Below are 11,143 nucleotides of genomic sequence, written 5' to 3'. Positions count from 1 at the left end.
CATTGGAGCTTTCTTTTGTCCATCTGTAAGAATATTAATGTCTTTGCCTCTGTACTTGATGAACTTCGCTATCAGATGTTTGACATTGAAAGCTTAAACGGGATAATCTTCTCAAAGCCAATGATGCTTTCTCCTTTTGTTTCTTTTGATTGAACTTCTGAAGACTAGGTCAAGATCTTGGAGTAACTTGTGGAGTAGAACCATTTTCATTTTTTTTAGTAGTGTTGCCCTTGGTTTAGCTGGGGAAGCATGTGTCTGTTGCTTGTAGCTACACAAGTCTAAGCTTAGAAAATGGCTAGTGGAAAAAGAAACAAGCTGCATTTTTACAGGATTTGTGCCTTCACATGTAAGAAGTATTGTTTGAAGTAAAACCCTGATTGGAAAACATGGCTTATCAAAGGGTGCTCGAGTGCCAATACATTTTTCATCAGTCATCTGCATGGTATTGTCATTCACAAAGCTAGATCTCCTTATTGCAAGTGAGCAACACTTTTCCATAGTATTGCATAGTATCTCAGCCGTCCATTCTCTGGAAATGCAGGTAGTTTGTAAACTTGACATCATACCTGTTTTGTTGCAACTTCTTTGTTTTCTAGTGCCAATTCTCTTTAACTTACAGAATAGCTAATATTGGGAGATGGACAGATCTGAAGGAGGTTCATAATCCTATCTCAGACTCAAATTTGTCACTGAAGCCGTTAAATATATTTGGAATATGACAAGTAGATGGGAAATACACGAAGTTTAGCTGCATCTTTATCTAGATATCTATACTTACATTGACTTTAAAATGTGTAATCCAAACACTGTCTCTTGTCTTGTGCAAGGTGTCTTTGATTCAGAACCTGTGTGAGACCTGAGGCTTAATTTTAGTTTAATTTTGAAACCTATGACTGAATTTTCAAGTCTTGGACAATGATCCCTTTGCTATTTGGAGATTATGAGTTTAAGTGGTTTGTAAAATAAAGAGAAGAGCAAGGGTTCTGTATCATTTATATGCAAAGTCAATTCCTCCAAGAGTGTTGTGAAAAAGATGCAAGAAAGTAAAGTAAAACAAGAAATCAATCACTTGACACAAAAGATTTATGCGGTTTGTCAACGTGTCTACATCCATGGAGCTATAGAGGATTTTATTATATTAAGGAATAATAAAGAACATTTTGGGACAAAATACATTGTTTTAGATGGTCGTACTATTCATTAATTACATATTTATAGGGTTGTATAACAAAAATCCTAATTTCACAACTACTGGATTATTCGCTAGAGCGAACTCTTTGTCTGATATTCACTCGAGCAAGTGTCAAGTGAACTTTTTGCTTGAGCTTCGTTTAAGTGACCCGTCGTGCGAACTTTTTGTCAAGAGATTCTTAAGTCACATGCCAGGTCAAAATCTTTTTTTGGGGCAAAGTCCCCAAACCCCCACAAGGCTTGTCCATATGTTCACTTCGGCTTGCTTTATGACTCAAGCCTCATTGAAACTCTAAAAAAATCGTAATAAATCCTTATTAGCTCAAGTCATCAACTGAGCCAATATAAGAATGAATTAGACTCCACAAACTCAACACATGGTGCAAGGGTCCATCATGCCTTATGCAGTGAGCAAATGGTCCACGTAGGGTTAAAACTAGAAAATTTCAACTAGAAGCAAAATTATAAAAATAAAAGTTGGAGAGGAAAGGGTCCCATGAAGGGTCCTATTATACGTTGCGTTATTAATCGAGATTTTTATTTTTTATTTTTGTTTGGATTCAGAGATGAGATGATTTTAGATGAAAGATGAAAGTTGAATAAAATATTATTTTTTAATATTATTATTATTTTGAGATTTAAAAAAGTTGAATTGTTTATTATATTTTGTATGGAAATTTAGAAAAGTTGTAATAATGATATGAGACGAGACGAAACACTTTGCGAATCCAAACCCCTGATCTGAGGTTATGAATAGTACAATGCATAATGAAATAAAGGGTAAGATTGAGAGTATAATATATAGTATTTTCCTCTATTTTAGTTAAACTAAATTTCCCATACCTCTAACTCCTTAAAAAATCCTAAAACCTGACATCAATGAGAAAGTGGTAAAAGCTTCAAGTTTATTAGTGGAGTAATGCTATACACTATATTTTCATTCCATTATATAAGATGTTACACTTTTATCATCATTAGATGATTCTTTATCACCATTGGATGTTAAAGAATCATCTAATAATGATAAATATACTACATCTTACATAATGAAACAAAAATAAGATTCTAATGTGGTATATAGAATTTTCCTTATTAGTCATAACTCTGGTTGATTTTTGCCTTCTAAGATTAAAGAGTATAAAAGACGATGAAGTGCTGAATTAGCTATGGTTCTGAGAAATTAGGGAAGAAAATACTATATTTACCCTAAATACCTTAATAGAATAAAACATAAAGGTTATGGATTTAAATTTCCTAGAATCATCTAGAGTGAGAGAGAGAGAGAGAAAGATAGACACTAAAATTAGTTTCAAATATTTATTGAGCATTTAATTATGCATGCCATGAAGTCTACTTGATATGTTTCTCTTTCTCTATATACCCTAAAGTGAAGTAATCTTGGCTTGAAAGTTATTGGTAATGCTAAATACAGTCGTGGAGTGAGTAAATATTACGTAATTTTTTTGAAAAAAGTGAGATTTATTATTAAAAAATTAATTTTTCTTTATACGGGTCCTATATATACTAGCAGTGAAGCTTCATGCAAAGCACGTTTTCCTTGTATTACTATAAAAAAAAAAAAAATTATTCTAAAATATAAACATGAGTGGATAAGAATGAAAAGTTAAATGATAAGATAAACAAAGATAATATTAGATCATCTAGTTTGAAATTACGAATTCAAACTTATTATTTTCTTCATTATTGAAATGGTAGTTAAAAATTTTATGTGTTAAGCATACAGAGGTAATGATAGATTTATTTTTTATATAAATATTTATAAAACTCATCATTTTATTTTATAATTTTTTATTTAACCTTATTGTATTTTGTCCATTTTATAAAAAAAAACTGGTACAATCGAATCAGAGTGTATTTTGGCATTCCGAAAACAAGAGATGCATTTTGTCTTTTTTCCTTGATTTTCTATTATTACTTTATAGTTTGTAGGCGTGTTCTTGCGGAGTGTACTATCAAAAATTTATTAATACGCACTTGACATGTGAAACCGAAAGAACAAAGAAGCTTTCGCGCGTGCTGTCCATCCAACATCCAGTGTCCCCTATTAACCATAGGAAATAGCCTCTTTGCCGCCTGGTTTAATCGCTGGTTAATTTTTTTTTTACTAACTGATTAAGAAAGTAATTTTAAGTGTATTGATATATATTGATATATATATATATATTTTACTTAATAATTAAAAAAGTGATTAAAAAAATATGAAAAAAAACCGCTCGCCAGCAGTAAGAATGGGGCGGCATAGTAGCTGGATCCTTAACTACAAGTTGCCTTATTGATTCTCTCTCACACCCCTCTCTCTCTCTTATTATTTCTCTTCCAAAAAATAAATCTCACCATATCTCTTCTAGCCAGTTTATTTGTACCGCCATTGTGTCGCTGTAGCCATATCATCTCCGCACCTTGTCTCAACACTTCACACCTTATGACATTATTGAGCTCCTGATCTTTTCTCTTCGATTCATGGTTTCTTCGAACGGCTCTCTTCGCATGGCTTTGCAAACTTTTGCCACTAACCACCGCAAATGAAGCCTGCACCTTGGTCACTGGCCACATCGTACGAATCCTCCGGTAGGTCTCCTCTATATCTTTCTCTTCGCATTGCCATCGACCATCCAATCTTACACGACAATAAAATACGAAGCAGTAATAAATATAAAGAGTAAAGGCAAGAGAGAAGCAAACTCAGTATGTTAACGAAATTCGGCCTCACTGCCTACGTCTTCACCTCAAGCTACCCCTTGAAAATTCTCAAATTTACTATTCAACTACCTTCATGTGGAGATAGAAATCTATTATACCTTTACATAACACCGTTACAAATGATCCGTGTAGAACACCCTCTATACTTGCAATCACCTTATACGTGATGATTCAACTATTCCCTGTGTAGAACACTTTCTACATGTACAAGGGTTATACACACCTTTTTACTGATACAAGAGCTGATAGTGGGTAGGTTATCAGATAACACTCCTCAATGAATGAAATAAGAACAATACAGTGCAAACTATATCTCTCTCAAAATGAACAAGGGTTAATGCTCAATGCTTAGAGAAGAGAGAATAAAAATTTTGAATGAATGCTATATGCTCTTAGTGTTGTGAATTTGAAACTCTTAAATGATTTATTTATAGGCATATGAGATTTCATATTCAAATTAAAAAAAATTCACATGTCAAAGACAACATCATTCACTTTTTAAAAATTTCAAACCTAATCTTTTTAATTTTGACATATGACAAAAGGAGTATACTTTACTTTTCAAAATTTTCAAACAAATCATCTACCTTTTGCATAAGTGAAAAAAAAATCAATCACTTTTGAAAATATTCAAATAAAGTATGTACATATGAAAGATGACAATCAATCATTTTTAATATTTTCAAAATTTTCAAACAAAATTATCTATTTTTTGCATAATTCAAGAAGAACATCAATCACTTTTGAAAATATTCAAAATAAAATACGCACATATGAAATATGACAATCAATCATCTTTAATATTTTCAAAATCCAAACCTTTAATCATGTCATGCATGTGTGAAAGATGTCAATCAATCATCTTTCAAAATTTTTAAATTTTATTTTTAAAATATTCATGTACATGTGGAAAATGTATTTTAATATTTTATGATAAAATATTAATTTTGAGTTTTATTCTTAATTTCAAATTTTTAAGAGATTTATAATATTATTCTATGATTTTGAAGTGAACTTGTTTCTTTCTTACTCATGCTTGGTTCCTTAATGTGCTTGACTCCGTTGTGTAGACAACTTGAGTTTGAGACTCATTTATTCTTTAAATTCATTTGTTATTATTAAAATCTATGTGTAGATATATAATTACACGAAACTTGAAACTATGGATTCAACAATATTTTTTTGTATTATAATTATGAATGACTAACTTAAATTTCACTTTAGGCCTCAATTTATATTGTGTCACCCCTGTCTCTTGCCATTAGAGCCATTCCTTGGTTTGTCCAAAATTAGTTGTTTTATTTTTTTTTGGTTGGGCAACTCATCTCATGCTGTGTTTTCTATGTTGGTTGTGAGGTCTAAACCGTGGCTCATGTGGGTAGTTGACAAGGTGATGGAGCTCAACAAGGATAAGCTTCGCTTGGAGAGGTTTGCCCTGTGATGGTTGACCGTGCATGGGGAGGCTCTGGTTCGACAATAGAGGAACTAGGCTGATGCCTCAAACAGAATCATGCCATCGCACTCCTGCCATAGCCAACCCAAGAGCATAGCATCACTTCTAAGCCAGCCCAGAGGCACTCATGGTGATGATACGAAGCTCAAGAGCACCGATTTTTCATTTGCAAAGTACTTATTTAGGGTTTTGGTTCTTTTTATTTTTCTTGGTTGGGTAGCTACGGTATTTATAGGAAAAGTTGGAGGATAAGACGGTGGATTCATATGAGTAGAAGACACTGGAAAAAGGAAAACTTTAGTAGATTGATGTTCTAGAAATTGAAAGGAGGTGGTGGAAAGTAAATTACAAAAACAAGAGGACAAAAATAAATAACTTAGTGGATGTAGTGTGGATGTGTATTATCCAGGCAAATCTCCTTGATTTAAGGATTACTCTCTAATGAAATAAATCTTCTGACAGAAGTGGGTGAAAAGTAAATAACAAAAATGAGAACAAAATCGTAATAAGACCCAACTACAGAGAGGCATAGATGGAAGAAAGAAAGTGTACTATTCATTTCTTGTTCATTTACTATTCATTTTTCGATAGACTCTTTTAAGTATCTCCTTAGTGGATGTATTGTGGATGTGTATTATCCAAGCCAATCATCTTGATCTAATGATTACTATCTAATGAAACAAATCTTCTAACGGAAGTGGGTGGAAAGTAAATAATAAAAGTAAGGATAAAATTGTAATAAGACCCAACTACAGAGGGGCATAGATGGAAGAAAGAAAGTGTACTATTCATTTTGTGTTCATTTACTATTCATTTTTTTGATAGACTCTTTTAAGTATAAAAATATTCATTTTTCGATAGACCCTTTTAAGTATCTCCTTAGTGGATGTAGTGCATGTGTATTATGTAGGCAAATCTTCTTGATCTAATGATTACTCTCTAATGAAACAAATCTTCAGACAGAAGTGGGCGGAAAGTAGATAACTAAGTCAAGGACAAAATCATATTAAGATCCAACTACATAAGGGCATAGATGGAAGAAAGAAAGTGTACTATTCATTTCTTGTTCATTTATTATTCATTTTTTGATAGGCTCTTTTATGTATCTGCTTAGTGGATGTATTGTGGATGTGTATTATGCAGGCAAATCATCTTGATCTAATGATTACTCTCTAATGAAACAAATCTTCTAACGGAAGTGGGCGGAAAGTAAATAATAAAAGTAAGGACAAAATTGTTATAAGACCCAACTACAGAGGGGCATAGATAGAAGAAAGAAAGTGTACTATTCATTTCGTGTTCATTTATTATTTATTTTTTCGATAGGCTCTTTTAAGTATAAGAATATTCATTTTTCGATAGGCCCTTTTAAGTATCTCCTTAGTGGATGTAGTGCTTGTGTATTATGCAGGCAAATCATCTTGATCTAATGATTACTCTCTAATGAAACAAATCTTCTAACGGAAGTGGGTGGAAAGTAAATAATAAAAGTAAGGACAAAATTGTTATAAGACCCAACTACAGAGGGGCATAGATAGAAGAAAGAAAGTGTACTATTCATTTCGTGTTCATTTACTATTTATTTTTTCGATAGGCTCTTTTAAGTATAAGAATATTCATTTTTCGATAGACCCTTTTAAGTATCTCCTTAGTGGATGTAGTGCCTGTGTATTATGCAGGCAAATCTTCTTGATCTAATGATTACTCTCTAATGAAATAAATCTTCTGATAGAAGTGCGTAGAAAGTAAATAATAAAAGTAAGGACAAAATCGTAATAGGATCCAACTACAGAGGGGCATAGATGAAAGAAATAAAGTGTACTATTTATTTACTCTTCATTTTTCGATAGGCTCTTTTAAGTATCTCCTTAGTAGATACAGTGTGGATGTAGTGGATGTGTATTATGCCGGCTAATCTTCTTGATCTAATGATTACTCTCTAATGAAACAAATCTTCTGATAGAAGTGAGCGGAAAGTAAATAACAAAATCATGGACAAAATCGTAATAAGACCCAACTACAAAAGGGCATAGATGGAAGAAAGAAAGTTTACTATTCATTTTATGTTCATTTACTATTCGTTTTTCGATAGACTCTTTTAAGTATAAGGAGATTCATTTTTCGATAGGCTCTTTTAAGTATTTCCTTAGTGGATGTGTATTATCTAGGCAAATCTTCTTGATCTAATAATTACTCTTTGATGAAACAAATCTTGTGACAGAAGTGGGCGGAAAGTAAATAATAAAATCAAGGACAAAATCATAATAAGAACCTGACTACAGAGGGTTATAGATGGAAGAAATAAATTGTACTATTCATTTCTTGCTCATTTACTATTCATTTTTCAATAGGCTCTTTTAAGTATCTCCTTAGTAGATGTATTGTGGATGTAGTGTGGATGTGTATTATGCAGACAAATCTTCTTGATCTAGTGATTACTCTTTTAATGAAACAATCTTCTGACAGAAGTGGGAGGAAAGTAAATAACAAAATCAAGGACAAGATCGTATTAAGACCCAACTACAGAGGGTCATAGATGGAAGAAGAAAAGCGTGCTATTCATTTACAATTCATTTTTCGATAGGATCTTTTAAGTATAAGGAGATTCATTATTCGATAAGCTCTTTTAAGTATCTACTTAGTGGATGTAGTGTGGATGCAGTGGATGTGTATTATGCAGGCAAATCTCTTTGATCTAATGATTAGTCTCTAATGAAGCAAATCTTCTAACAGAAGTGGGCAGAAAGTAAATAACAAAATCGTAATAAGACCCAACTGCAGAGAGGCATAGATGGAAGAAAGAAAGTGTGCTATTCATTTCCTATTCATTTACTATTTATTTTTCGATAGGCTCTTTTAAATTTAAGGAGATTCATTTTTCGATAGACCCTTTTAAGTATCTCCTTAGTGGATGTAGTGGATGTGTATTATGCAAGCAAATCTTCTTGATCTAATGAATACTTTCTAATGAAAAAAAATCTTTTGACAGAAGTGGGAGGGAAGTAAATAACAACAATGACAAAATCGTAATAAAGCCCAACTATAGAGGGGCATAGACTTGCATTGGCATTTAGCTAGGATTTTTTGAAAAGATTAGTTTTGAAGAGCAAAAACCGGCCTAATAAATGTTCTATATATAGCCATTTCTCTCTAATCATATTCACAAATACAAGCAAAATCATCATTTCAAGTAGCCATTTTTAATACTTTGAGAAAGAATATGACTTTGATCTCGACTGCAAGGGGATTGATCTTCCTGGCATTGCTGGGGATTTGGGCAAGTTCCCAGTTGCTTGAAGCGTCCTCCATGACGGAAAGGCATGAGGAATGGATGGCTCTCTATGGACGCAGTTATAAGGATACTACAGAGAAGGAAATGCGTTTCCAGATTTTCAAGCGCAATGTTGAGTACATTGAGTCTTTCAATAGTGTTGGGAACCGATCTTGTAAACTGAGCCTTAATCCCTTTGCTGATCAGAGTAATGAAGAATTTCAAGCCTCTCACAATGGATTCAAAAGGTCCTCCAATCCATCTCCAGTGACACCATTTAGGTATGATAATTTTACTAGTGTGCCATCTAGCATTGATTGGAGGAAGAAAGGAGCTGTTACACCCATAAAGGACCAAGGAACATGTGGTAATTGCATTCAATTCTGAATTTATTGTATAGATAGTTATGTGTAGATCATTTGGAAAAAAGATCTCAAGTAAGAGAGAGACATGAAGTGGTTTCTACAACATTTATTGATGTCCGCATTCGAATATCATTAAATGAGAAATAAATGTTGTAGGACCCATTTTACATGTCTATTTATCTCTAATTTAAAGCCATCAAGTTCGAACAGAAGCATGAGAATATTTTGATTTGACCTTTTTTTTTTTTCTAACACCAGTACCTTGTGCTATAATATGAATTTAGGATGTTGTTGGTCATTTTCTGCGGTTGCGGCCATGGAGGGGATCACTAGCATCACAAATGGAAAGTCATCAATCTCTCTTTCAGAGCAAGAAGTAGTTGATTGTGACATCAGCGGTGAAGACAAAGGTTGTCAAGGTGGTCTAATGGATCATGCATTTAAATTTATCATCCAGAACAAAGGCATTACAACTGAAGGAAATTATCCTTACAAGGGTGTGGATGGAACATGCAACAAGAACAAGATAGCTTCAGCCACTATCGCAGACTATGAAGATGTCCCTGCCAACAATGAGAAGCAATTGCTTAAAGCAGTTGCCAACCAACCTGTTTCAGTTGCCATTGAGGCTAGTGGCTCTGACTTCCGGTTCTACAAAAGTGGGGTCTTCACAGGAGAATGTGGAACAGAACTGGATCATGGTGTTACAGTAGTAGGTTATGGAACTGCAGAAGATGGAACTAAGTATTGGTTGGTGAAGAATTCATGGGGCATCAAATGGGGTGAAGAAGGATACATAAGGATGAAAAGAGATATTGATGCTAAGCAAGGTCTTTGTGGCATTGCCATGATGTCTTCCTATCCCACTGCTTGAATTATAATAATGAGTGGTGAATAAACCTTATTCTCGTATTGTCCACGTCGTTTATTATTACACTAATACTTTATCTTAGAACTGTGAAATGATACTTTGTATCAGTTCATGCAAATGTAGACAAAACACTCGGGAATTTACGAATGGAACTGTTATCTTGTTTTTCTCTTTTATGTTTTTCTTGTTTCTCTTTAATTATGCTTGAAGCTCCATAGAATGATTACAAGAAAATTTCCACTCATCATTCTAACACCATATCCATATATAATTTTTTTTTATATTTTTTTTTCATTTTTAAATATGTGATGTGTAGACGATAAGTAAAAGAATTTAATTAATTTAGTAGAAATAAATAAAACTAAGTATAGTCTATAAAACGATGAGTAGCAAAACTAATTGAATCTTGAAGTTGCATGTAAGGATTGCCATTGACCAGAGTTGAACTCAAAGAACCACTTGCAGAGAGTTTTGAGAATTCTCAGATGAAAATTTTGAGTTTTAAAATTAAATATTAAAATATTATATTTTAATATTATTATTGTATTAAAATTTAAAAAAGTTAAGAAAAAATTAAATTATTTATTATATTTTATATAAAAATTTAAAAAAATTATAATAATGAGATAAAAATTTTATATTTAAGATGAAAATTCTCTATGGCTAAACACAGCCTTAATGCCTGTTAATGTTCTGAGTTTTTCTATTCCTCAATCGTGTACTTTGTAGGTCGTTTTTTGGGCTCACACAACTCTAGCACGCAGCTGCAATTATGTTAACGTCCAATCCAAGTGGAATGCCAAATCCAATCTACCAGCAGAAGTCAAGTCAGTGAAGGCTTAAAAACAGTTCCAGCTTGAGATATAGGACAGTCTTTTAGAGCACGATGGGCTAAGGAGGTCTATACTGAAGGTGCCCAAACCTCCTGCAGACTTATGAGGCCTAGAACAATTTCCAATATGTTTCGTTGTTGAGTTAGCCAGTGTCATATTTTCAATAAAATCCATTTTATTCATAAAATAAAATACAAAATTAAGGTTTCAATACCTTTTTACCTAACCTGACGTGACATGCTTTTGCATAGTGATGTATTGGATATGTTAACGAAGAAATTTAAATATCAGAAATGCTATTTGTTTACTTTCTCGAATTTGTATCCTAACAAAATTTTTTTATTTTATTTTTTTACTTAGTTGTTAAAAAATTATTTTTTCATGATATTATAATTTTTTTATTTTTTAAAAAATATTTAAGAATATAAAAAAATAAAA

At 32.6% G+C, this 11,143-nt stretch overlaps 1 protein-coding gene across 1 annotated transcript; it reads left to right on the top strand.

The window, feature by feature from the left end:
- The first annotated feature begins 8,543 nt into the window (after positions 1-8,543).
- Positions 8,544-10,148, top strand: LOC122299687 (senescence-specific cysteine protease SAG39-like). Its single transcript, XM_043110102.1, has 2 exons — positions 8,544-9,003; positions 9,286-10,148. Exons 1-2 carry the CDS (start codon positions 8,586-8,588, stop codon positions 9,873-9,875), a joined length of 1,008 nt encoding a protein of 335 aa, XP_042966036.1. The 5' UTR covers positions 8,544-8,585; the 3' UTR covers positions 9,876-10,148.
- Positions 10,149-11,143: the final 995 nt, after the last annotated feature.

Source organism: Carya illinoinensis, chromosome 16 (assembly GCF_018687715.1).
Source record: "Carya illinoinensis cultivar Pawnee chromosome 16, C.illinoinensisPawnee_v1, whole genome shotgun sequence".
NCBI classification, from domain to species: domain Eukaryota; kingdom Viridiplantae; phylum Streptophyta; class Magnoliopsida; order Fagales; family Juglandaceae; genus Carya; species Carya illinoinensis.
Note: the sequence above shows the minus strand (reverse complement) of the source record. Positions and strands in the feature narration are given on the sequence as shown.